General features: G+C 46.6%; 2 protein-coding genes across 5 annotated transcripts in view; one reads left to right on the top strand and one right to left on the bottom strand.

Annotated features, from left to right (window-relative positions):
* Nucleotides 1-15,341, top strand: part of cttnbp2 (cortactin binding protein 2) — a 71,604-nt gene extending 56,263 nt beyond the window's left edge. For 2 of the 4 annotated variants that reach the window (XM_029697082.1, XM_029697083.1), the window contains 14 exons: nucleotides 2,343-2,460; nucleotides 4,078-4,377; nucleotides 8,613-8,708; nucleotides 9,557-9,636; nucleotides 9,937-10,123; nucleotides 10,619-10,786; nucleotides 11,019-11,200; nucleotides 11,415-11,599; nucleotides 11,794-11,999; nucleotides 12,661-12,843; nucleotides 12,928-12,979; nucleotides 13,571-13,682; nucleotides 13,802-13,903; nucleotides 14,075-15,341. In XM_029697082.1, the coding sequence (XP_029552942.1) occupies nucleotides 2,343-2,460; nucleotides 4,078-4,377; nucleotides 8,613-8,708; nucleotides 9,557-9,636; nucleotides 9,937-10,123; nucleotides 10,619-10,786; nucleotides 11,019-11,200; nucleotides 11,415-11,599; nucleotides 11,794-11,999; nucleotides 12,661-12,843; nucleotides 12,928-12,979; nucleotides 13,571-13,682; nucleotides 13,802-13,903; nucleotides 14,075-14,401 (2,298 nt within the window). In that variant the 3' untranslated portion in view covers nucleotides 14,402-15,341. Of the gene's footprint in view, nucleotides 1-2,342; nucleotides 2,461-4,077; nucleotides 4,378-8,612; nucleotides 8,709-9,556; nucleotides 9,637-9,936; nucleotides 10,124-10,618; nucleotides 10,787-11,018; nucleotides 11,201-11,414; nucleotides 11,600-11,793; nucleotides 12,000-12,660; nucleotides 12,844-12,927; nucleotides 12,980-13,114; nucleotides 13,187-13,570; nucleotides 13,683-13,801; nucleotides 13,904-14,074 lie in introns of those variants that run through there. The other 2 variants (XR_003867461.1, XR_003867462.1) reach the window with 2 other exon arrangements.
* Nucleotides 15,342-15,973: 632 nt separating this feature from the next.
* LOC115152318 (cystic fibrosis transmembrane conductance regulator) overlaps nucleotides 15,974-25,960 on the bottom strand; it is a 47,833-nt gene continuing 37,846 nt past the window's right edge. The window contains exons 22-29 of the mRNA XM_029697084.1: nucleotides 24,484-24,711; nucleotides 22,865-22,965; nucleotides 21,948-22,175; nucleotides 20,923-21,078; nucleotides 20,741-20,830; nucleotides 18,961-19,133; nucleotides 17,675-17,780; nucleotides 15,974-16,842 (exon numbers count right to left, since the gene is read on the bottom strand). Of these exons, the coding sequence (XP_029552944.1) occupies nucleotides 16,627-16,842; nucleotides 17,675-17,780; nucleotides 18,961-19,133; nucleotides 20,741-20,830; nucleotides 20,923-21,078; nucleotides 21,948-22,175; nucleotides 22,865-22,965; nucleotides 24,484-24,711 (1,298 nt within the window). The 3' untranslated portion in view covers nucleotides 15,974-16,626. The remainder of the gene's footprint in view (nucleotides 16,843-17,674; nucleotides 17,781-18,960; nucleotides 19,134-20,740; nucleotides 20,831-20,922; nucleotides 21,079-21,947; nucleotides 22,176-22,864; nucleotides 22,966-24,483; nucleotides 24,712-25,960) is intronic.

Raw genomic sequence — 25,960 nt, forward strand, 5'->3', positions numbered from 1 at the left:
CTATGTAGATCAAAATCCATATTTGACATTTTGAAGGGGACCGACATGTTTGAGCAGTCATAACAGACGTTGGCGCGATTTTTAAAAATCAATTGGAAAATGATCTTTGTACAAGCAAGAATTGGAATATGCATTGGTTCTCTATTGAAATGTGAATCAATCCAGCAACAATTGTGACAAGTTAATTTACACCGTACAAAAACAGGGATTTAAATGCTGGATAGAGAGGAATCCTGAGGTGGGCGTGGTATGCATGACAGACACATACAGTGCCTTCGGAAAGTATTCAGACCGCTTGACTTTTTCCACATTTTGTTACGTTACAGCCATATTCTAAAATGTATTAAATTGTCCCCCCCCCTCAATCTACACACAATACCCCATAATGACAAAGCAAAAACTGTTTTTTAGAAATGTTTGCTAATTTATATAAAAAATAATAATAAATGAAATTACATTTACATAAGTATTCAGACTCAGTACTTTGTTGAAGCACCTTTTGGCAGCGATAACAGCATCGAGTCTTCTTGGGTATGAAACTACAAGCTTGGCACACCTGTATTTGGGGAGTTTCTCCCATTCTTCTCTGCAGATCTTCTCAAGCTCTGTCGGGTTGGATGGGGAGCGTCTTTTCAGGTCTCTCCAGAGATGTTTGATTGGGTTCAAGTCTGTGCTCTGGCTGGGCCACTCAAGGACATTCAGAGACTTGTCCCGAAGCCTCTCATGCGTTGTCTTGGCTGTGTGCTTAGGGTCATTGTCCTGCTGGAAGGTGAACCTTCGCCCCAGTCTGTGGTCTTGAGGGCTCTGGAGCAGGTTTTCATTAAGGATCTCTCTGTACTTTGCTCCATCCATCTTTGCCTCGATCCTGACTAGTCTCCCAGTCCCTGCCGCTGAAAAACATCCCCACGGCATAATGCTGCCACCACCATGTTTCACAGCAGGGATGGTGCCAGGTTTCCTCCAGACATGATGCTTGGTATTCAAGCGAAAGAGTTCAATCTTGGTTTCATCAGACCAGAGAATCTTGTTTCTCATGGTCTGAGAATCCTTTAAGTGCCTTTTTGGCAAAACAAGCGGGCTGTCGTGTGCTTTTTTGCTGAGGAGTGGCTTCCGTCTGGCCACTACCATAAAGGCCTGATTGGTGGAGTGCTGCAGAGATGGTTGTCCTTCTGAAAGGTTCTCCCATCTCCACAGAGGAGCTCTTGAGCTCTGTCGGGTTCTTGGTCACCTCCCTGACCAAGGCCCTTCTCCCCTCATTGCTCAGTTTGGCTGGTTGGCCAGCTATAGGAAGAGTGTTGTGTAGGGTGCTGTCTTTCGGATGGAACGTTAAACGGGTGTCCTGACTCTCTGAGGTCATTAAAGATCCCACGGCACTTATTGTAAGAGTAGGGGTGTTAACCCCGGTGTCCTGGCTAAATTACCAAGCTGTCCCTCATACCATCACGGTCACCTAATCATCCCCAGCTTACAATTGGCTCTTTCATCCCCCTCCTCTCCCCTGGAACTATTCCCCAGGTCGTTGCTGTAAATGAGAAAGTGTTCTCAGTCAACTTACCTGTTAAAATAACGGTAAAATAAATATAAATTAAAAAAATTCCAACCGTGAAGTTTGGGGGGTGGCAGCATCATGTTGTGGGGGTGCTTTGCTGCAGGAGAGACTGGTGCACTTCACAAAATAGATGGCATCATGAGGGAGGAAAATTATGTGGATATATTGAAGCAACATCTCAAGACATCAGTCAGGAAGTTAAAGCTTGGTCACAAATGGGTCTTCCAAATGGACAATGACCCCAAGCACACTTCCAAAATTGTGGCAAAATGGCTTAAGGACAACAAAGTCAAGGTATTGGAGAGGCCATCACAAAGCCCTGACCTCAATCCTATAGAAACTGTGTGGGCAGAACTGAAAAAGTGTGTGCGAGCAAGAAGGCCTACAAACCTGACTTAATTACACCAGCTCTGTCAGGAGGAATGGGCCAAAATTCACCCAACTTATTGTGGGAAGCTTGTGGAAGGCTACCTGAAACGTTTGACCCAATTTAAACAATTTAAAGGCAATGCTACCAAATACTAATTGAGTGTATGTAAACTTCTGACGCACTGGGAACGTGATGAAAGAAATAAAAGCTGAAATAAATCATTCTCTCTACTATTATTCTGACATTAAACATTCTTAAAATAAAGTGGTGATCCTAACTGACCTAAGACAGGGAATTCTTACTAGGATTAAATGTCAGGAATTGTGAAAAACTAAGTTTAAATATATTTGGCTAAGGTGTATGTAAACTTCTGACTTCAACTGTGTATGTATGTATATGTATATGTTTTGTGTGTGTTGTCAGGACTGCCTGGAGGTGTTGTGTAGCCACAGTGACCAGGACATAGAGAGGAGGGACAAGTGGAACCGCACCATCCATGACGTTGCCACCGATGACTGTAAAGACTTACTAGAGAACCTATGTGAGTACCAGCACCAGGGTGTGTGCACACTTGTTTTCTGTTCCATCCTAGCACCTGATTCAACTGTGGCTCTTCTGACCGAGTTCTCCATCCCCTTTTTCAGTCATATGGAAATATGTAATTGGCTTCCATTATACGGGATCAAACATTGTAATAATACTGCACTGAACAAAAAATATAAACGCAACGTTAGCCCCTAATCATTGGATTTTACATGCCTGGGAATACAGATATGCATCTGTTGGTCACAGATGCCTTAAATAAAATGTAGGGGCTTTGATCAGAAAAACAGACAGTATTTGGTGTGACCACCTCCACCGCCTCATGCAGTGTGGCACATCTCCTTCTCATAGAGTTGATCAGGCTGTTGATTGTGGCCTGTGGATTGTTGTCCCAGTCCTCTCCAATGGCTGTGCGAAGTTGCTGGATATTGGCGGAAACTGTAACACACTGTCGTACACGTCGATCCAGAGCCTCCCAAAAATGCTCAATGGGTGACATGTCTGGTGAGTATGCAGGCCATGGAAGAACTGGAGCATTTGCAGCTTCCAGGAATTGTGTACAGATCCTTGCAACATGGGGCCGTGCATCATCATACTGAAACATGAGGTGATGACGGCGGATGAATGGCACGACAATGGGCCTCAGGATCTCGTCCGGGTATCTCTGTGCATTCAAATTGACATTGATAAAATGCAATTCAATTGTCCGTAAATTATGCATGCCCGTCCCATAACCCCACCGTCACAATGGGGCACTGTCCACAACGCTGACATCTGCAAACCGCTCGCCCACACGACTGCCATCTGCCCAGTGCAGTTGAAACCATTATTCATCCGTGAAGAGCACACTTCTTCAGCATGCCAGTGGCCATCGACGGTGAGCATTTGCCCACTGAAGTCGGTTATGACTGCCGAACTGCAGGTGAGGACGACGAGCACTCAAATGAGATTCCCTGAGACGGTTTCTGACAGTTATTCTTTGTTTTTTTACCCCTTTTTGTCCCCAATTTCGTGGTATCCAATTGTCTCATCGCTGCAACTCCTGTACAGACTTGGGAGAGGCGAAGGTAGAGAGCCGTGCGTCCTCCGAAACACAACCCATCCAAGCCGCACTGCTTCTCGACCCAATGCCCACTACTGCCAAATTCTCTAAAACTACGTTGGAGGCGGCTTATGGAGAGAAATGAACATTCAATTCACTGGCAACAGCTCTAGTGGACGTTCCTGCAGTCAGCATGCCAATTGCACGCTCCCTCAACTTAGATATCTGATGCATTGTGTTGTGACACTTTTACATTGGCCTTTTATTGTCCCCAGTACAAGGTGCACCTGTGTAATGATCATGCTGTTTAATCAGCTTCTTGATATGCCACACCTGTCAGGTGGATGGATTATCATGGCAAAGGAGAAATGCTCACTAACAGGGATGTAAACACATTTTTGCATGTGGAACATTTCTGCGATCTTTGGTTTCAGCTCATGAAACATGGGACCAACACTTTACATGTTGCATTTTTCTATTTCTGTTCAGTGTAAAACTAATTATCTCTCTCTGCCTCCCCCTCTCTCTTTTTTATTGTTATTTTATGCCCCATTCCCTCCCTCCCTCCCTCAGACTCCTACAGGGTGTTAGTGTGTGTCCAGTCCAGTGGCTCAGGAGAGCCCATGTGTCCAGTGGAGGTGTTGAAGGATGGGGTGTGTGTGAGCGTGCTGGGGGGTGTGTGTATTCACCGGGCTACGCGCTGGGCCGAGCTGAACTACGCCCTGGGCCAAGCCTTGACCTCTCACCTCCAGCTGCTCTGTGGCGACACCAACACACACACTCACCAACACACAAACCAGCCCACCAGAAATGACACACACCAACACACACACCTGGGACTGACCCCCGCTAGCATGTCCTCCATCCTCATAGGTAAGGAGCTGCAGTGGTTGTTGTTGAATTGATTTACTAGTTAGCTTATAATAAATACCGTTATGACTTTAACACCTTGACATTGCCTTAGCTAGTGGTATGTTTACCGAAGTGTAGCCTAGCCCGCTGTCTCTAAACGATATCCCAAACAGAGAGCATGCACCTGGTCGCTGTTGCAGGCAGCGAGCAGGGCCTTGTCTGTCTTTTTTTTAAGCCACATCTCCCAACCCGAGCCACGTTTACAGAGGTGTTGCGGCCTATTTTGTGCGACAATGCAACATGTTCCAAACAGCTGCTGCCTCTGAACGCCTCCCGACCACCCCTGGGTTCAAGTTTGAATTTCCCAGCATGAGGGAATGGATGGCACCCAAGAGGAGACCAACGACTCCCTGCTGAACTGAATCGCTTATATGAATATGAATCTCTCTTATTCTCAACAATGAATCACTACTACAGTATGAGTTCATTCCATTGGAATCTCTATGGAAAGTATGGTTCTTAGACAAATGGTTTTCAAATCCAATTTTATTTGTCGCCTGCGCCAAATACAGCTGGTGTAGACCTTACAGTGAAATGCTTACTTAACCAACAATGCAGGTTAAAGACAAAAAAACAAGTGTTCAAGTATTTACTAAATTAACTGAAGTAAACAATAAATAAATAAAAAGAAAAATGGAAAAATGACACAATTAAAGAGCATCATTAAAATGACAGTAACAAGGCTATATACAGGGGGTACCGGTACAGAGTCAGTGTGGGGGCACCGGTTAGTCGAGGTAATTGAGGTAATATGTACATGAAAGTAGAGTTAAAGTGACTATGCATAGATAATAACAGAGAGTAGTAGCAGTGTAAAAATGGAGGGGGGGGTCAGGTTAGCTGTTAAGGAGTCTTATGGCTTGGGGGTAGAAGCTGTTAAGAAGCCTTTTGGACCTAGACTTGGCACTTGGGTACCGCTTGCTGTGCGTTAGCAGAGAGAACAGTCTATGACTAGGGTGGCAGGAGTCTTTGGCAATTTTTAGTGCCTTCCTCTGACACTGCCGGGTATAGAGGTCCTGGATGGCAGGAAGCTTGGCCACAGTGATTTACTGGGCTATACGCACTACCCTCTAGTGGCCGAGCAGTTGCCATACCAGGGGGTGATGCAACCAGTCAGGGTGCTCTCGATGGAGCAGCTGTAGAACCTTTTGAGGACCCTATTGTCGTGCCCTATTCCTTGGTGTGTTTGGACCATGACAGTTCGTTGGTGATGTGGACACCTGCTCCACTACAGCCTCGTCGATGAGAATGGGGGCGTGCTCTGCCCTTCTTTTCCCGTAGTCCATGGTCAACTCCTTTGTCTTGATCACATTGAGGGAGAGGTTGTTATCCTGGCACCACACTGCCAGGTCTCTGACCTCCTCCCTATAGGCTGTCTCATCGTTGTCGGTGATCAGGCCTACCACTTGTCGTCGGCAAACTTAATGATGGTGTTGGAGTCGTGTTTGGCCATGCAGTCATGGATGAACCGGAAGTACTGGAGGGGACTGAGCACACACCCCTGAGGGGCCCTCGTGTTGAGGATCAGCATGACCGAGGTGTTGTTACCTACCCTTACCACCTGCGGGCGGCCCGTCAAAGTCCAGGATCCAGTTGCAGAGTGAGGTATTTAGTCCCAAGGTCCTTAGCTTGGTGATGAGCTTTGAGGGCACTATGGTGTTGAATGCTGTGATGTAGTCAATGAATAGCATTCTCACATAGATGTTCCTTTTGTCCAGGTGGGAAAGGGCAGTGTGGACTGCAATAGAGATTGTGTCATCTGTGGATCTGTTGGGGCGGTATGCAAATTGGAGTGGGTCTAGGGTTTCTGGGATAATGGTGTTGATGTGAGCCATGACCAGCTTTTCAAAACACTTTATGGCTGTAGACGTGAGTGCTACGGGTCAGTAGTCATTTAGGCAGGTTACCTTGGTGTTCTTGGGCACAGGGACTATGGTGGTCTGCTAGAAACATGTTGGTATTACAGACTCGGTCAGGGACAGGTTGAAAATGTCAGTGAAGACACTTGCCAGTTGGTCAGCGCATGCTCGGAGTACACGTCCTGGTAATTCGTCTGGCCCTGCGGCCTTGTGAATGTTGACCTGTTTAAAGGTCTTACTCACATCGGCTACAGAGAGCGTGATCACAGTCGTCCGGAACAGCTGGTGCTCTCATGTATGCTTCAGTGTTGCTTGCCTCGAAGCACGCACAGAAGTAATTTAGCACGTCTGGTAGGCTGGTGTCACTGGGCAGCTCATGGCTGTGCTGTAGGATTCAATTTTAGTCCTATCTTGACGCTTTGCCAGTTTGATGGTTCGTCAGAGGGCATAGCAGGATTTCTTATAAGCGTCCGGGTTAGAGTCCCGCTCCTTGAAAGCGGCAGCTCTACCCTTTAGCTCAGTGTGGATGTTGCCTGTAATCCATGACTTCTGGTTGGGGTATGTACGTACAGTCACTGTGGGGATGACATCATCGATGCACTTATTGATGAAGCCAGTGACTGATGTGGTGTACTCCTCAATGCCATCAGAAGAATCCAGTAACATATTCCAGTCTGTGCAGCAAAACAGTCCTATAGCTTAGCATCTGCGTCATCTGACCACTTCCGTATTGAGCGAGTAACTGGTACTTTCTGCTTTAGTTTTTGCTTTTAAGCAGGAATCAGGAGGTTAGATTTATAGTCAGATTTGCCAGTTTTTTTAAATGTATTTTTTCTCCTCTGGTTGCACATGTAACATGCTGGTAGAAATTAGGTTAAATGGATGTTAGTTTCCCTGCATTAAAGTCCCCGGCCACTAGGAGCCCCGCCTCTGGATGAGCATTTGATTAGTTGCAGGTGAATCACCGGCCCTTTATATCTCTCAATTTCCACATAATTATATCTTCACTATTTTACTTGGACATTTAGGAGTAAATGGCAAATGAATAGCAGGCCGTAAAATAAAACGTAACAAACGTTTTTGTCAGGATGAGTCCCCTTATGAGTAACTGTCAGTAGGGTTTAGTTATGTTTTATTCACATTCGCAGGTTAAAAGCTGAATTTCAGTGACTGTTGGATGAATCGTTTGGGAATGAATTGACTCCTTCCTAGATGATTATTGACATCAGGGCTCATTCCAGGCACCCGGCTTTGCAGCTGGTTTAGCAAAGGTTACACTCACACAGACACACGCAAGCATGCACGCCCACTCGCTCGCTCGCCCTCTCTCTTTTGTTTCTGTATCGCACATCCACCACACATTGCAGCTCTGCTGGATGGCACGCATCCCTGGGTCCTGTCCAAAGTTGTGATCGGGCCAAGCTGGAGAGGGCTGGGACATGGGCCTAATTGAGCTTGGCCCGATCACACCACACCGCATTCACACAGAGCCTGCCCAGAATGAACACACACACACACACACTCCAAGGAGGTAATTTCCCGGTCCCATTGTTAGGACAAACTCCCTAACGTGTGTCCTGTCTACTATGAATGACTAATCTCGGCACCGAGAACCAAAATCGCCTATTACATTTTTAACATGTCAATGTTAAGTCTGTCACAAGAGACTAACGAATGATTGGCTTAGTACATAGTCTGAACCGACTTAGTGAAGTCTAGCCTAGCCAGGGGAAAGATAATCCAGTCTGTCTGGCTGAGCTCAGACAAAGGAAATGCGAATGGGTCTGTCCTCTGTTTTAACACGTCAAGGTGAAACCGTTAGTGGGAATTATGCCGACGTAAACGCTTTTCCAAAAACTCAAGGACGAGAGCGCAAGGGAATCCGCGGTCAAGGGAGGGATGAAAGCGAGAGAGAGAACAGTGGAGACTGGGGATGCATTATGGATGAGGTATGGAAAGATAGAGGAGGAAGGAGACCGGGAGGGGGAGAATTTGACGTATTCAGGGAAAATGTCTGATTTCTGTGTGAAGATCAGCGCCCTCAATGGGTTTTGGGCTCGTCTTTCTTTTCACCTCTGAGGGAGTGTGTGCGTGGGTGGGTGCAACACCATGTGTGTGCTTACAGAACCTTTAACGTATTATCAGCTGTGTAAATGTGACGTTGACGTAAAGTTGTCTAGACATGGCGACAGTGTGTCGTTTTTAGGTTACGTTTGTATGCTGCGTTTGTTGCTGGTATGCAAATGTCTGTGCGTTTTTAGCATAGCATGTATTGTGTGTGTCTTCAATACAGTGTGTGGTGCTGTTGTTAACATGTCACTTGTCTTGTTGTTGTAGGTGACACTGTGTGGTTGCCAGGTCAGGAGCTGTCTCTGTCTCCATGGGACCTGGTCAGGAAACCACCGAGCCAGCACATCACCATCAGACTCAAAGGTACCAATCTGGCAACCCGGATCATCTTGGAATATAGCTCTCTTTTCTTTTTTCCTCTCTTCTCTTTTCTCCTCTGCCGTGTGTGTGTGTGTGTGTGTGTGTGTGTGTGTGTGTGTGTGTGTGTGTGTGTGTGTGTCTCTCTCTATCGAGCGCCTGTCCACCCACTGCCAGTGTATTGACACGTTACCAGGGAACCTTTAGCTAGCTTTTTCGCTTTCTGCTGTGTTTATGTAGACGGGTTGGTTGTTTAGCAACAAAACCGACGCATGTGCAACTATGGGGTGAAACAGACAGGGTTGGCTTAGTGTTGACTATATTTCGTCTCCATCAATACATTTGCACAATGAGCACTTGTCTCGAATACATCATTACAGTTGTTGGTTAGCTAGCTAGCAAATGTTTTGCCGTATTAGCATAGACGTGACGTCAGTCAAAACACCTCAAAACAAGACCTGTTATAAAGAACAAGATAGAACTAGCTGAAACGAGCCACCTACGATTCCCCACATGGCAGATTCTAGTCATTATTCCTAGCCATCTGGCCATCCAGCCTTCTGCCTCTTTGAAGCGCGCGCATCGTTTTTTCGTGACGCTGTCAGCTCTATTGGCAGGCTCATCTTCAGTCTGCTTAGAACAGTGTGTTTTGACAGCGCAGGGAAGATTCCTCTAGTTTTGACGCTGAAACACTGTATCTGAAGCTCAAAGCACAGTTAAACTCTCAGGAGGATATTCAAGTGTGTGTAGGTGTGTCTGTCTTCCTGCATATATCTATGCGTCTGGGTGTGTGTGTGTGTGTGTGTGTGTGTTATGATTGCTCATTTCCATGTGGGTTTTGCGTTTCTTGACAGGTCTGTCAGAGTCGTGTCTGGATGAGCTGGCCCTGGAATCTCTTATCCCCCTTCAGCTGCTGCAGAACTACGTCCGCCTGGTACACACACACACACACACACACACACACACACACACACACACACACACACACACACACAAAAAGGAGAGGAAGAACATTCATATCATTATATGGATTCCCAAAATAGGTCACTTGGATTTTGGGTCTAGTATTTTTATGCATGTTAGTATGCCCTCTACTGGCCACATCTCCTTTAGCATGAGAATGTGGTGACTGAGTTCCTGTGTCCCCCATTTCTGCCTACCGTAAGTGTGTTTGAAACCGCTTGGAGCTTAGTGTGTCACTTTGTTATATTCTCTTCCACTCATCCCTCTTCAGGTGGAACAGTACCGTAACATTATCTTCCACGGGCTGGAGGGGAGCTGTCAGGAGTACCTAGCCAATCAGATCTCCCGCTGCATCAAGACCAAGCAGGAAGTGTTGGGTGTGGCCTGTGACATCATCAGGGTGGAGGTAGACAGGAGTCTGACTAAACAACAGCTGTTGGACACCTTCATAACTTGTGGTAAATGCATAGAAATCACATTCCACCCTTATTGGATTGTTCTATGTGTTATTTAAGCAATAAGGCCTGAGGGGGTGTGGTATATGGCCAATATACCGCAGCTAAGAGCTGTTCTTAGGCCGGACGCAACCAGCGTAATTAGAGCAGTAAAAATAAATGTTTTTTCATACCCGTGGTGTACGGTCTGATATACCACGGCTGTCAGCCAATCAGCATTCAAGGCTCTAACCGCCCAGTTTATAATATAGCAATATAGATATACTTGCCTTGTTTCTGTTCAGGGAGCTTGGATTGTATGTTTATAGAATCTACAGCTTGTGCTTTTTGCCTCTTTTTTTATTTCTCTCTCTCCCCCTCTCACTGTATTTGATGTGTGTATTTTTTGTATTTAAAGGGCACATTTGAAAAAGAGACCTTGGTTTTCAACGTGACTCCCTGTCAAAAATAAAGGTTCAATGAAATTCAAAAATCAATTTGCCCCTCGTCTCCCTGCAGGGTTCCTGGTCCCAGTAGGTGGTGTGTCTCTGTGTAGCGGTAGTAGTAGGGTGGGGCGGTGTGTGGTGGTGGTGTTGGAGGGACTAGAGAAGGCCCTCTCTCTGACTGAGCTGCTGGGAGACCTGTGTGAAGGCCTGGAGAACCGTGGCACGGCCTACCTACTCCACGGTGAGGCCTACTGGACATAGACTTGCCGACTGAATGAATAAATGAATGAGAGTATATGTGTGTGGGGGGGCGAGTGAGCCAGCGAGCGTGTGACCGAGTGAGCAATTGAATGAGAGGATGAACTGCGAGGGAGTGAAAGAATTAATGAAGGAATGAATAGATGACAGAATGAACAGGTGTCTAACTACACCCCCCCCCCCCCCATCATTATCATCATCCACCCACCCAACAGGCCAGATGGGCCCGCACCACTTTCAGGAGGGAGGCTTTCTCATTGGCACGCTGTCCAAGTCCCGCCTCAAGGGCTCAGAGCTCCGCCTCCAACAGCACTTCCGCTGGGTAACGCTGCGCTGGGACTCGGAGCCGCTGCACGGCCTTCTGGGAAGGCACCTCCGCAGGAAGCTGCTCCACAAGGTCAGTCACAGGAACACACTGCTCCCTTAGGAACAGACCTAGAATCATTGTATCCGTACCTCGATCCGCTCGGGCAGAAATCACAAAACTAACCTTAGATCATTCATCTTACTCGCGCAAGTGGGAGCCGGCCATCTTGGCTTTCTCGGATAAGATTGGAAATCTAGTGATACTCTGGAAAGCTGGGATTTCTCTTAAATCTCTCTCTCTCCAGACGCAGGGTGGTGGCAGTGGTCAGGCTCCCGAGGGCCTGCTGGAGAGAACGGTGTGCTGGGTGAGCTGTGTGTGGCAGCAGCTGAATGCCTGTCTGTCCCGCCTGGGGACCCACGAGGCCCTGCTAGGACCCCAGCTATTCCTCTCCTGCCCCGTGGTGCCAAACAACACACAGGCCATCGTCAAGTATGCACCTGTGTGTGTGTGTGTGTGTGTGGGGGGGGGGGGGGGGGTGTGTCTGTGTGCAAACTTCTGTTTCAAGCTTATTTTAAGTTAGACTATGTATGACTGTGTGTGTTTCTGAAGCAAACTAAGGTGATAAGGGAGCAGCAATATTCTATGTGTTGTTTCTGTATTTCGTTACCTGTGTGTTCCTCCAGGTGGCTGGCCCGGCTGTGGAACATGGTGGTGGTCCCTCGCGTGGAGGAGTCCATCGTCTCCCGGGTGACGGTTAAGCGCTCCTCCGGCCAGCGGGTGTCGCCTAGCAACCTGCGCCTGAGCTCGGGCCAGCAGGCGGTGGTCAAGGCTGCCCTCAGCATCCTGTTAAACAAGGCCGTCCTGCAGGGATGCCCACTGCCACGTCACGGTGGGTACACACCTCACTATTGCCTGACAACTCACCCTGAATTTCATTCCGCTGCACTATGGATCGCTACATGCGTTCTGTCGGAAAGTGCCTTCCTGGAAGTCGTTTGCGTGTCTTCAAAATGAGGGCCGTTGTACAAAACAAATTCATCAGCGATTGGATTGTTTCCAACAAATCTAACCAATCAGTGTCTCGAAGTTGATAACGTCAGCGTGTAGGCCGGCTCTGGCCCAATCCATCGGTGTCTGGGACCAATCAGAACGGTCAGAATGTGTTCGCATTCTAGAAATCGTCAGGGAGGAAGGAAGAAGAGGAAACGTCAGTTGGCCCCAGCGACGTGGATGGGTAGACAGGAAAAAATTCACATTATAGGGCCGACCCGAACTGAACTGCGCTGGTTCGCGTATGTTCTTTTCACATGGTCATTTCCAGCACGGGTCCAGCAACTATGGTGGATGCGTTACCGGGCCAGCTCAGTACAGCTCGACTTGCTTGGATCGGTTTGTCCCTTTTTTAATGTGAATCAGGATTGTATGTGTATTTGTCTTATCTTTTTTGGATGGATGATAGACTGGTTGGCTACGTGTTTGCCTGGTTGGGCGGGAGGTAGATGAAGACAATAGTGTAATGCTACTAAATGTTAATGTCTTTCCCTCATCAGAGATTGACAGGCACCTGTTGGAGTTCCAAGGCGGGACCTTCCCTCTCTCAGCCATTGGCTCCTGTAAAGGAAGTGGTGGCAGGAAGGGGCGGGACAGCGGCATGTGGAGACGAGCTAATACCAGCCCACGAAAGAAGGGGAGCCCCACCTCCAACTGGACCTGTGGAGGTTCTCTCAGAGAAGGTAAGGATGAAGCGGTGTCTTCCCCTGCGATTCCAGTTAGAATAGCCATAATGGATATTCATGTTGTCCTTCTGTTGCCCGCAGGGTCATTGTCCAACACTGATGTCCACTTTATCACCAACGGCAACGCTCCAAGGTGAGTGACGTTGACCTGGGCCGTTTATTTGAAACTTTTGGGAAGTGTCCATTTATTGATGTTTTGCAGTGAAATGTGTCAATGTGACGCCGGCTCCAGTTTGTTATTTAGACGATGTGTTATGCTGTGTTCTAGCCTCTAGGCAACGTGATAGAATAGAGTGTTGCTGAGAGCATCCAGCAGGGGTCAGTGTGTGGTTTTATCTAAGTGCGTACTGTTGTACTGTACTGTGTGTTTGTTTCTACTGTACTGTGTGTGGGATTGTACTGTGTGTTTGTTTGTACTGTACTGTGTGTTTGTTTGTACTGTACTGTGTGTTTGTTTGTACTGTGTGTTTGTTTGTACTGTGTGTTTGTTTGTACTCTACTGTGTGTTTGTTTGTACTGTACTGTGTGTTTGTTTGTACTGTGTGTGGGGTTGTATTGTACTGTGTGTGGGATTGTATTGTACTGTGTGTGGGGTTGTACTGTGTGTGGGGTTGTATTGTACTGTGTGTGGGGTTGTATTGTACTGTGTGTGGGATTGAACTGTACTGTACGTGATTGTACTGTGTGGGATTATACTGATGTTGTACTGTGTGTGTGATGGCAGTGTTGTAGATGGGGACCCTGTGAGTCTGTCTCTCTGCTGTGACGATGAGACTGATCTGATCAGGGAGCTGCAGACCATGTGCTCCAGCAAGTCAGAGCCAGACATCAGCAAGGTAACGTTCTCTCTCTCTCTCTCACACACACACACACACACACACACACACACACACACACACACACACACCCCATGAGATCTGACCTTTTCCGCCGGCTGTATTTTTCTGCGTTGCAGATTGCTCGGTCCAAAGAGGACTTCATTGTCTTCTCTGGCTCTCCAAGTGGACAATCGCCCCGCCGGAAGACCGACCATGAAGCAACCGCTCGACCACAGACGGTGAGTCAAACCGCGCTTAAAGGCTCAAATTAAAGGCCTAGCACTAACACACCTATTCAGTTCAGCTCATCACGTGCAGGGCTAGAACAAAACTGTGAACTGTCTGGTGGTCCTCCAGTAGCGAGATGAGCAAGTGTTTCCCAACCATCTGTCTGTCTTCCCGCTTTACAGACCGGCAGCCGTCACTCCACTCCCAGCGCCGCCCCAGGCAGCCCCGCCCCTAGCAACGAGAGGCGATCAGCGTCCCGGCCCAAATCTCAGCTCCCCGTCCCCAGCAGCAGGGGGCCACAGCCACGAGCCAACAGCAGCAGTACTGCACCACGAACACCCACTATGACCGCTAACCGCAACGCCACCAGAACTGAACCAAGCAGCAGCAGCAAAACAAGGCAGGCCCCAACCAGACATAACAACAACGTCAACGAAAACAACCAACAACACGAGGACATTTGGATCCTACACCGAGACCTGCATGAAAACAACAACAATACGAAGTAGTAGAGCATCTTCCACCTTCTTTCCTTTCCTCCCACCTCTCCGCTGTTATATCCCTCCATGTTGTAGTTTGGTTTATGACGGCCTTTTAGTATTTCTACTTGTTATCCGTACTTGTTAAACTGTATAACAATTGTGTACTTGGGGACCATAGTTTTATGATATTATACAGTATTGAAAGAAGTAAAAAAAAAAAAAAGAGACATTTCGCAGGGAATTATGTCAAAAGAAAAATAAGTAGTATTTAAGACAGGATTTACCTTTTGCGGTGAAAGTGTTTTGGATCAAAGAAAAGAAGCAGGCAGGTTGTTTTTGCAATTAGGTCTTTTCTAATATTCAAGTGTTTTATGTTTAAATAGTTGCAAGGTTGGTTTAAATACTGTTGAAACTAATCAGGGTTTTACCAAATATTTGTAAATAAGAATTAGTAACTTTAATGGTATATAGATTGGTGTATGTGGTATTATGCTTGTACAGTAAGAACTCAAAAACAAAAGCTGAAGAAAAAAACCATGTACATATTGTTTGTAATGATGATAATAATATGCGAATTTGGTTCATAACTTTTCACTTGTTTCAAAGTGAATGGAATGTGGCAATAAGTAAATGTAATTGCAAACAGTTTTTTTTGTTGCTTTTGACGGTAAGCCATAAATACTTTAAACTGCCCACAATTCTGCCCACGAGTCATGGTTCGATTAATCCATACACTAGGTGGAGCCTGATACAAATTTCAAAGCAGCATGGTTTGTTCGCTTTATTTTGTTCATGTTTTTTTTGTAGTTTTTTTTTTTAATGAAAAGTGTTATTTTGAATGGCCATTGTTGATAAATGTACAGGAGATATTTTAGTCAACCTTTGGTGTTGATCTGTATGATCGCTGTCTGAAGTAATGTCCTGCTTCCTTTAAGAACAACCATTAAAACTGCACTGTTAACCCCAACAGTCCTCCACCTCGTGTCTTCTTACACCAGACCACTGGCCTGGGTACAGTATGTAGGACCTTCAACTGAGAATTTAAAACAAACAACTTATGAATGCTCTGTGAAGCCTTTATAAAGCACTACATAGAGGATTCACAAATAATTTCTAAGGGAAGGCGGTAACACTTCAAGAATACAGGTGTAATTCTCTAATGAGAAACATTTTTCGAATTGAAAACCACCAGCATTACAGGGGGTCTTCAGGAGCGGAGTTGAGAAACACTGTCTTACCAATGACCGCTCGTCTTTTCTCAAAATCGTTTTACAGGAAATATAATTGATTGAAATCAAAATATTCTAATTGAAAAACAAAACAATTTATAAATGTTTGGACATGCGTCTTTCCTATCAATAAGAAATATTTTTTTACACAAAAAAAAAATTGTCTATAGTCAGTTACATTTCAAGGTGTCTAACCAGTAACCACGGTACCATATTTTATCGTATCGTTATAAAAACTGTTATCCAATATCACTAAGGCGCAATGTGCCAAATAAAAAGACCCAGAAAGGACACAAACATTTCCAGTTCCAGAAGTACAAGCGGGAGCTTGACAAATCACATTAGAAAAAGCGTAAAAAATAAATAAATGTATGCAGCATTTGATCATTTATTTTCCTTGCTATTACCCTACCAGGCCACCATGAAGAAGTGCATACAAATAGAAACACTTGTCCATAGCATCATCCACCATTCATTCCTGTTTTGTGTATTGATAGCTTTGAATATAAGTTGCCCTGAGGCACAGTTTTCCTTCCCCAACTCCTAACAACCATTGGGAGGGAAACAAAACTGACCTCAGATCAGTGTCTGGGCAATTCCATCCTACTTTGTATTTACAGGCAGCTTTTGAGTTTACAATCTTGCTTAAAAAGCATGGCTTTATATATTCAAACAAAACTGGCATTCCAATGTTCTCAAAGTGAAACAAATCTCACTCTGGAAACACCAGGATTGTGCCTTTGATTGAACAGAGCCCTGTGTGTACCAATAAGAACCGACCACATCTCACATTCTTATCATCTTGACTAGAGGCACTTGGATGAGTCAGCAGCGCATCTTTCCACGATTCCTTGCAACCTATCTCCTTGCCTCTTCAACCATATTGGAGAAGGTTCAAGGCCCCTCAGGCCTACTTTTCCAATGTGTTTTGACAAGGAGTCGAGGATGCAAGGCAACGAGGAAAGTTTCATTGAGAAAGAGCATTCCAGAAGACAAAATGGCGTCCAGTTAATCCGGGGCTCCTTAAAGATGCGTGTTCTGGACCTCGTCCTCAGCCACCTCCTGCAGGGCGGTGATCTTGGGCTGCTGGGATTGAGGGGGTCGCTTGCTGGAGTTGAGGCGGTGCAGGGGGAAGAGTTTGAGGCGCTCAGCAGCACTCATGGCCTGCTTCAGGTGGCTGGTCTCATTCAACAGCTTCTGAATGGAGTCATACCTCTTCATAGAACTGCCCTCGATCATCTGGAGGGAGAGATGAGTTGGTTGGTTCCAATAGCTCAGTGGGTTAAACTCAACTCTTGCCTCACTCAAACCTATACAAACCACAGTAAAACGGACAATTTGGTACAGCGAAGGGTTAAAATGACACTAGGTTGTGTAATGCGGATAGAATTACATGTTGAAGATGCTCCAGGGTCAAGCACCCAGCATCATGCCACCGTGCCTGCATTGTCACGCTGTCTGCTTGTGTGAACACAAACACAGGTCACTTATACTGGGAGCGTGTACCAACACACACAGCCGACACCATGCCCTGAGTCATGGGACACTGTAAATCAAATATGTTGTTTACAGTGAGGCTATCAAATGGTGACGCACTGATAGAACAATTGAATCTAAAATGGAGGATATATATATTTTTTTTTAAAGCTGGTGGTCGGTGCTCTATTCTCAGGGAAATACCAAGGGCTCTATCCAGTGCTTTCCAACCCTGGTTCTCCAGTAACCCCCAACAGAACACATTTTCGTTGTAGCCCTGGACAAACACACCTCATTCAACCTATTGAGGGCTTGATGATTAGTTGACAAGTTGAATCAGGTGTGCTTGTCCAGGATTACAATAAAAATGTGTACTGTTGGGGGTACTGGAGGACCAGGGTTGGAAAGCACTGCTCTATTCAACCTGTATCGCTAAAGCAGGTATGTAAAGGTCATTTCCTATTGAGCAGACTTTACCGTGAATGCAGTATTTGCCAGTAGAGCCCTAAATCATTTTAATAGAAGAGATAGGAGGTTAACAAAGGGTAACCTAATGCTTAAAGGGAGATAGGTGTGTGTGTGTGCGCGTGCTAACCAGGAAGGACTGGCACTCCAGCAGTGGTTCCACTCTGTGTTCTGACAGTATGACTGTACAGTTGGAGAACGACTGTTTCAGCGTCTTCCTCAGGACCTGCAACGTTCTGTGAACCAGAAACAAACCAAAACACAACCATCAATGTTCTTCAGTCAACCATACACAAACCAGAGTACACTCAATTAACCGGAGAGTTTAACGATAGGCCTGCATACACACATATATAAACACACACACACACACGCCGTCTCTCATTCTCCCTTCACGTACAAACTCCTTCCACTCTAACTTCCCCAATGTGCACTTACTGCTGGGATTACTCTGAAGTAGACCAGTGTCATCAACCACCACTAATTCACTCATGACAGGCACCATTTAGCTTAAAGACCTGTGTCTTTACGTGTGGTTACACCCATTCTGTGCAAACACACACAGTCAAAGACTTACAGTAAGTCCTGGAATTGTCACCATATGCAGCGAGACACTTAGGCTGTGTTTACACAGCCACCATAAGAACCCAATCTGATTTTCTTTCTATATCCAATCTTTTTTTTCTGAACGTCCACACTGTTTTACATGTGATCCATATCAGATTTGCACGTTCACACGGATGTAGCCTCAGAGGGGTGGTTGTCATTGTAATGACTGGTCATGGGCAACAACAAAAAAACACTTCAGAGCAAACAAATCTGTTTGAGTGTCCAGACAGAGGTCGCATATGGGAGATCAGGTTTGTATCAGGATTCAGATCCACATACTGTATGGAGGCGGTATGAATCGGAAGTCAAAGGCTGTGTTTACACAGACAGCCCAATTCAAATTTTTTGCCCAATTATTGGCAAAAGAGCTGACCTGATTGGTCAAAAGCAATTAATGGAAAAGATCACAATTGGGCTGCCTGTGTAAACACAGCCCCAAAAAAAATCTGTTTTTTTTGTTGTCGCTGATTACACATTAGCGAAAAGATCAGATAGGTATCAGACATGCAAATAGTTGGCAAAAGATCCGAATTGGGCTGCCTGTGTAAATGCAGCCTCAAACACACACCAGAGGAGGCTGGTGAGGGGGAGACGGCTCGTAATAATTTATGGAATGGAGTGAATGGAATGGTATCAAACACATGGAAACCAGGTGTTTGACGTGTTGGAGACCATTCTATTCATTTCGTTCCAGCCTTTACTCATTTAAAGTGCCACTAGCCACAGGTACATACACTGATCTTCCATGTCCAACCCCAAATCCAACACACTCTCTCTCGCTTTCTCTCGCTCACTCTCTCCTCTTACATGGGGTCGAGGAATGCGCTGGGTTCGTCCAGTAGCAGTATGCGGGCCTTGCTGAGGATGGAGCGGGCCAGACACATGAGCTGCTTGTGTCCGTTACTCAGGACGTAACCCCCGTCCTCCAGCTGGAAGTCCAGCTTGTCTGGGAACTGCTCTATCACGGACTTCAGACCCACCTGGATGACACATAGAACCGGGAAACACGGAGGATCTCAATCAACCAATCAAATTAAATGCACTGACTCAATGGACCACAACGGACCTCTGTAAGCAGGGCAAAACAGGTGACATGGAGTCTGATGTGGATTTCAGGTTAGTTCTACCACCGTCGCTGTAAGCCAAAACAAATACAGTGCGTGCGCTAGGTGATCAATTTATAGAAGAGCAACTTCACATGAGCTATGGTCACAGGGTCAAGCGAAGCAGACTTGCATGTGATTCCTGTTTCCCGTCTGGCTGTGCTTACTATGCAACTACCTGTATGGTGTGGCTATGGTATCACTGCCCTGCTGACATACACGAACACAGCAGCACCTTACCATCAGCATAGCATGTCAGAACGAGGTTACTACAGTATGGTAGGAAAGGGGTCAGCGGGACTCTCTGCAGTGTACAGACAGAAGGACGGACAGACAGACAGACAGGAGAAAGGTGAAGAGAGCGAGAGGACAGTGATAGAGGGGACCTGTTGTGGTTGAGGCTAGAGTTAGGGTTCAACCGGGATGTGGATATAAAGCTAGGGTTAGGGTTGAGGGTACGGATAGGGTTGAACTGGAATGTGGACGTGAAGCTAGGCTTAGGGCTGTGGTTGAGGGTTAGGGCTGAGGCTAGGGTTAGGTTGGAACAGGGATGTGGACATGAGGCTAGGGTTAGGGTGGAACAGGGATGTGGACATGAAGCTAGGGTTAGGATGGAACAGGGATGTGGACATGAAGCTAGGGTTAGGGTGGAGCAGGGATGTGGACATGAAGCTAGGGTTAGGTTGGAACAGGGATGTGGACATGAAGCTAGGGTTAGGGTGAAACAGGGATGTGGACATGAAGCTAGGGTTAGGGTGGAACAGGGATGTGGACATGAGGCTAGGGTTAGGGTGGAACAGGGATGTGGACATGAAGCTAGGGTTAGGGTGGAACAGGGATGTGGACATGAGGCTAGGGTTAGGGTGGAACAGGGATGTGGACATGAGGCTAGGGTTAGGTTGGAACAGGGATGTGGACATGCGGCTAGGGTTAGGGTGGAACAGGGATGTGGACATGAAGCTAGGGTTAGGGTGGAACAGGGATGTGGACATGAAGCTAGGGTTAGGTTGGAACAGGGATGTGGACATGAGGCTAGGGTTAGGGTGGAACAGGGATGTGGACATGAGGCTAGGGTTAGGGTGGAACAGGGATGTGGACATGAGGCTAGGGTTAGGTTGGAACAGGGATGTGGACATGAGGCTAGGGTTAGGGTGGAACAGGGATGTGGACATGAAGCTAGGGTTAGGATGGAACAGGGATGTGGACATGAAGCTAGGGTTAGGTTGGAACAGGGATGTGGACATGAGGCTAGGGTTAGGGTGGAACAGGGATGTGGACATGAAGCTAGGGTTAGGGTGGAACAGGGATGTGGACATGAAGCTAGGGTTAGGTTGGAACAGGGATGTGGACATGAGGCTAGGGTTAGGGTGGAACAGGGATGTGGACATGAAGCTAGGGTTAGGGTGGAACAGGGATGTGGACATGAAGCTAGGGTTAGGGTTAGACCGGAGACCAGTGTGACTGATGTGAAAGTCGTGTCTCACCTCCTCAGCCACCCGCCACAGTTCCTCGTCACTGTAGCGAGCGTGTGGATCCAGGTTCATACGAAATGTACCGGTCAGGATGAAGATTTTCTGACAAGAAAATCATATTAGGGCATACATTCATCACAGCCAAATACCACTGAACATCTGAGCACTAAGTCTAGTTGCGGGGTGGAATTTACCTGTGGCACCACGCCAAAGGCTTTCCTCCAGGTCTGTAGGGTGACAGAGTTCCAGGAGACCCCATCGATGGAGATCTCTCCGTCTGTAGAGGCCAGCCGCAGGAGGGCAGAAAGCAGGGTGCTCTTTCCTGAACCCGTCCTCCCCAACACACCCACCTACACACAAATACAGATCTTCAGCCAGCATTTTTACTATGATAAACCGACACTATGTGTAACGGGAGACTACTGTAGAATTAGTATTGGGGAGTAGTGAACCACATGTAGTTCAACCAGTAATTGAACTTGCAGTAGCTTGGTGGTAGTTCAACTAAACTCAAATCTAGGTAGTGTTTTCAGTAGTTAATAGCTTTTTTTTGCAGCTAACTACTGGAAATACAAAAATAAAAGAAGATTTGGGTGAAATAGGCCAGAATTCCCTTTATTTTTCAGCATCAGACCTGCTTAATTCTCACTTGAAACATAGTTGTTGTGTTTAAAAGAATAGATGACACATTCTGTTTACATCTGACTCCAGATCTGTTCTTCTGATTGTTAGCCTATGACGTTTCAGATTTAGATATGCACATTTTCCAGGAAGTAGTTTTTGTAGTGAACTACTTTTTCAAAGTAACTTTCGTTAAGTCAACTAGATTTTTCTTATGGGTAGATTTAGCATAGCTTAACTTCTTTCAGTGAGAAGTAATTGGTAACTTGGTAAACTATATTTTCAGAGTAGCTTCCAAAACACTGTGTAGAACCACTCTCGCACAGGCCAGTATGGCCATTAACGGGAAGCTTTAGCTAATGGCTAGGGCGGTAGGCTAAAGTGCTGACACTAAGATAGTCTCCCTCAGGCCTCATTACTAGGAGCTGTATCTATCCTAATTACCTCTCAAGACATACCACAGGGAGTCTGAGTCTCTCTAGCCTCCTAACAGGCCGAGAGAGATTCATATACTGAATGCCCGCCTGAGAGCAGGACCATCAGCGCCTCATCAGCCGCACGCATGCACACGCGCAGACACACACAGAGAGTGACCTACACTCTGTCCTCCTTCCACAGTGAAGGAGAGGTCCTGCAGGACGGAGCGTCCAGCCTCTGTGTATTTGACGGTCAGTCCTTGGACGTCCATGTGGCCCTGGTTGGGCCAGCAGTCTTGGGCGTGGGGGTTGTCGATCACCAGGTCTGTTCCTTTACCGCCTCCACCGCTGGGTCTGGGCTCCTCTTGAGGCAGGTCGATGAACTTGAAGACCCGGTCTACCGATCGCATCTGGGGGAATAGGGGATGGAGAGATGAGAGAGATAGGAGGGAGTTGTGTGTACGTGTTGTGCACATGTCATGAGAGAATAACAAACAATCTGTAAATAAGTACATGTGTGTTACCTACTACGCTGGAATGTGTGACGGTATGTTTGAGTAGTGAGCTCCCCTGTCCTGGTTAATGAGTTCTGTTCCCACACAGTAGTGTCAGTCAGTCTGACAATAACAGTGAATGTTTCCTCTCGCTCTGTGAGCATTAGGAGAACTACATGTCCTGCACTGTGATTAGCAGAATCACTGAGGCTGAACGCAGCTCATTTCAAAAACAACAATACATATGCACTCACACACACACTGGAGATCTGAATATATTCTTACCTAACAATAAACAAGTAGAGTATCCCGCACAAGCAAAGCCAAGGTGATTCATTTTTACATTTTAGTCATTTAGCAGACGCTCTTATCCAGAGTGACTTACAGTAGTGAATGCATACATTTCATACATGTTTGTTTCCATACTGGTCCCCCGTGGGAATCGAACCCACAACCCTGGCGTTGCAAACACCATGCTCTACCAACTGAGCGTGTGCTTGTGTTACTGACGACTGACCACTGGTAATGTGGTATGTGGATGCAAATACAAGTCTATCTGCCGTGATGCTAGTGATGATTGATTAAAACTGTGTGTGTCTACTCACCAGTCCGTCCACAGTGATGCTGGTAATGACAGCCCATTGGAACGTCCCAAGGATGAGCATGGCTAAGGCCACGATGATGCCAATCTCCCCAGGCTTGTCCTCTGTGGAATACACACACATTATCAATGGGCAGTCAGCAGTCACACACATTATCAATGGGCAGTCAGCAGTCACACACATTATCGATGGGCGGTCAGCAGTCACACACATTATCAATGGGCAGTCAGCAGTCACACACATTATCGATGGGCGGTCAGCAGTCACACACATTATCAATGGGCAGTCAGCAGTCACACACATTATCCATGGGCGGTCAGCAGTCACACACATTATCAATGGGCAGTCAGCAGTCACACACATTATCGATGGGCGGTCAGCAGTCACACACATTATCAATGGGCAGTCAGCAGTCACACACATTATCAATGGGCAGTCAGCAGTCACACACATTATCGATGGGCGGTCAGCAGTCACACACATTATCAATGGGCAGTCAGCAGTCACACACATTATCGATGGGCGGTCAGCAGTCACACACATTATCAATGGGCAGTCAGCAGTCAAACACATTATCAATGGGCGGTCAGCAGTCACACACATTATCAATGGGCAGTCAGCAGTCACACACATTATCAATGGGCAGTCAGCAGTCACACACATTATCAATGGGCGGTCAGCAGTCACACACATTATCAATGGGCAGTCAGCAGTCACACACATTCGCATTGCACAGTCAGCAGTCACACACATTATCAATGGGCGGTCAGCAGTCACACACATTATCAATGGGCAGTCAGCAGTCACACACATTATCAATGGGCAGTCAGCAGTCACACACATTATCAATGGGCGGTCAGCAGTCACACACATTATCAATGGGCAGTCAGCAGTCACACACATTATCAATGGGCAGTCAGCAGTCACACACATTCGCATTGCACAGTCAGCAGTCACACACATTATCAATGGGCGGTCAGCAGTCACACACATTATCAATGGGCAGTCAGCAGTCACACACATTATCAATGGGCAGTCAGCAGTCACACACATTATCAATGGGCGGTCAGCAGTCACACACATTATCAATGGGCAGTCAGCAGTCACACACATTATCGATGGGCGGTCAGCAGTCACACACATTATCGATGGGCGGTCAGCAGTCACACACATTATCGATGGGCGGTCAGCAGTCACACACATTATCGATGGGCGGTCAGCAGTCACACACATTATCAATGGGCAGTCAGCAGTCACACACATTCGCATTGCACAGTCAGCAGTATCACAAACAAAGTGTCAGCATGCAGTCACACACGGGTAATAGCACACTTCATTTGCAACCTGATGTTATACACACACAAACGCACAGATGTTAATGAAAGCGAACGCGGTTAAATGACCGCTAAATTCACTCCCAACATAAACACTGTGGTCCATTGAGACATTCTCTGTCACAACACTACAGGCGCATGCAAACGTACTGGCATTTATGCAGGTCTAAAGTAAATATGTGTACATGCAATGCAATCTGCATCTCCTAACTATGTCCCAAACGTATTTGTAAGCTTTCAAAATGGTGTGTGCGTGTGTGCGTCTGTCTGTCTGTGTGTGTCACTCACGGTTGGTTCCCACGGCGATGAAGACTGCGGCGGAGAAGAAGAAGACGAAGATGATGTCACAGCGGAAGAGGAACCATCGCAGCGTGGCGAGGTAGTGGAACCATATGGCCGTGTGGGTGTTCAGGGCCTTGTGGAACAACGTCTCAAAGTAGGACTGACGACCAAACGCACGGATGGTCCACAGACCCTTCAGAGAGATGATGAGGTGGGAGAATATAGGGCTACGGGCTGGGAGGAGGGAGAAAGACAGAATGAGAAAGAGAGAGAGAAAAAGAGTGTGTAGAAGAAGAAAAAAAATGGATCAAAGGGGGGAGAGAGATAACGAATGGAGAGAGGGAGGAAGGGGGGAGAGAAGAGAAACACAGAAGCATTAGTCAATCACTCACAGGAGGTCCGACATAATATCTATGTACTTCTTCACCAAAACGCATGATTGATGTGGACTTGTTGACGGAATTTCAATTCACTTACTGGCCCCAACCCTGACTTACAGTAAGCCACAAAAGCTAGAAAACATCAGAGTTTGCTGTTTCAGAGGGGGCATGTTTATGTGAGGAGTCACCAAGAATCAAAAGTGTACCATGCTTCAAGTCTATGCGCCGGGGGTCCTGTGTGAACTTAAGTATGCTCCCTCTAATTCTCTCTCCCTCTCTCCCTTCCCTCCAGGAGGACCTGAGCCCTTGGACCATGGACCCTCAGGATTACCTGGCCTGAATACTCCTGGCTGTCCCCAGTCCACCTTGACTTGCTGCTGCTCCAGTTTCAACTGTTCTACCTGCGGCTATGGAAACTTGACCTGTTCACCAGACGTGCTACCTCCTCCCGGACATGCTGTTTTCAACTTGCCCTCTCTCTCGCTCCCTCTTTACCGCACCTGCTGTCTCGACCACTGAATGCTTGGCTATGAAAAGCCAACTGACATTTACTCCTGTGGTACTGACCTGTTGCACCCTCTAAAACCATTGTGAATATTATTTGACCCTGCTGGTCATCTATGAACGTTTGAGCATCTTGAGGAACAATATAGCCTTAATGGCCATGTTCTCTTATAATCTCCATCCGGCACAGCCAGAAGAGGACTGGCCACCCCTCAGAGCCTGGTTCCTCTCTAGGTTTCTTCCTAGGTTCCTGCCTTTCTAGGGAGTTTGTCCGAGCCACAGTGCTTCTACATCCGCATTGCTTGCTGTTTGGAGTTTTAGGCTGGGTTTCTGTATAAACACATTGTGACATCTGCCGATGTAAAAAAGGGCTTTATAAATAAATGTGATTGATTTGATTGATACGAGACAGTGTCACAACAATAAAGAGCATACAGTATTTTCTCATGCCACATTGTATAAAACCAAGGCTCTTGTTATGAGATTAACCTTGACGTTTCTCCTGTACAGACGTAGGAAATACAGATCAGCTTCGTGATTTACAGAAATTCACTGAAAACCCACATTAACACGGTTATAATAACAGGATTCCACTTTTC

The sequence above is a fragment of the Salmo trutta genome, chromosome 17 (assembly GCF_901001165.1).
Source record: "Salmo trutta chromosome 17, fSalTru1.1, whole genome shotgun sequence".
Taxonomy (NCBI): Eukaryota; Metazoa; Chordata; class Actinopteri; order Salmoniformes; family Salmonidae; genus Salmo; species Salmo trutta.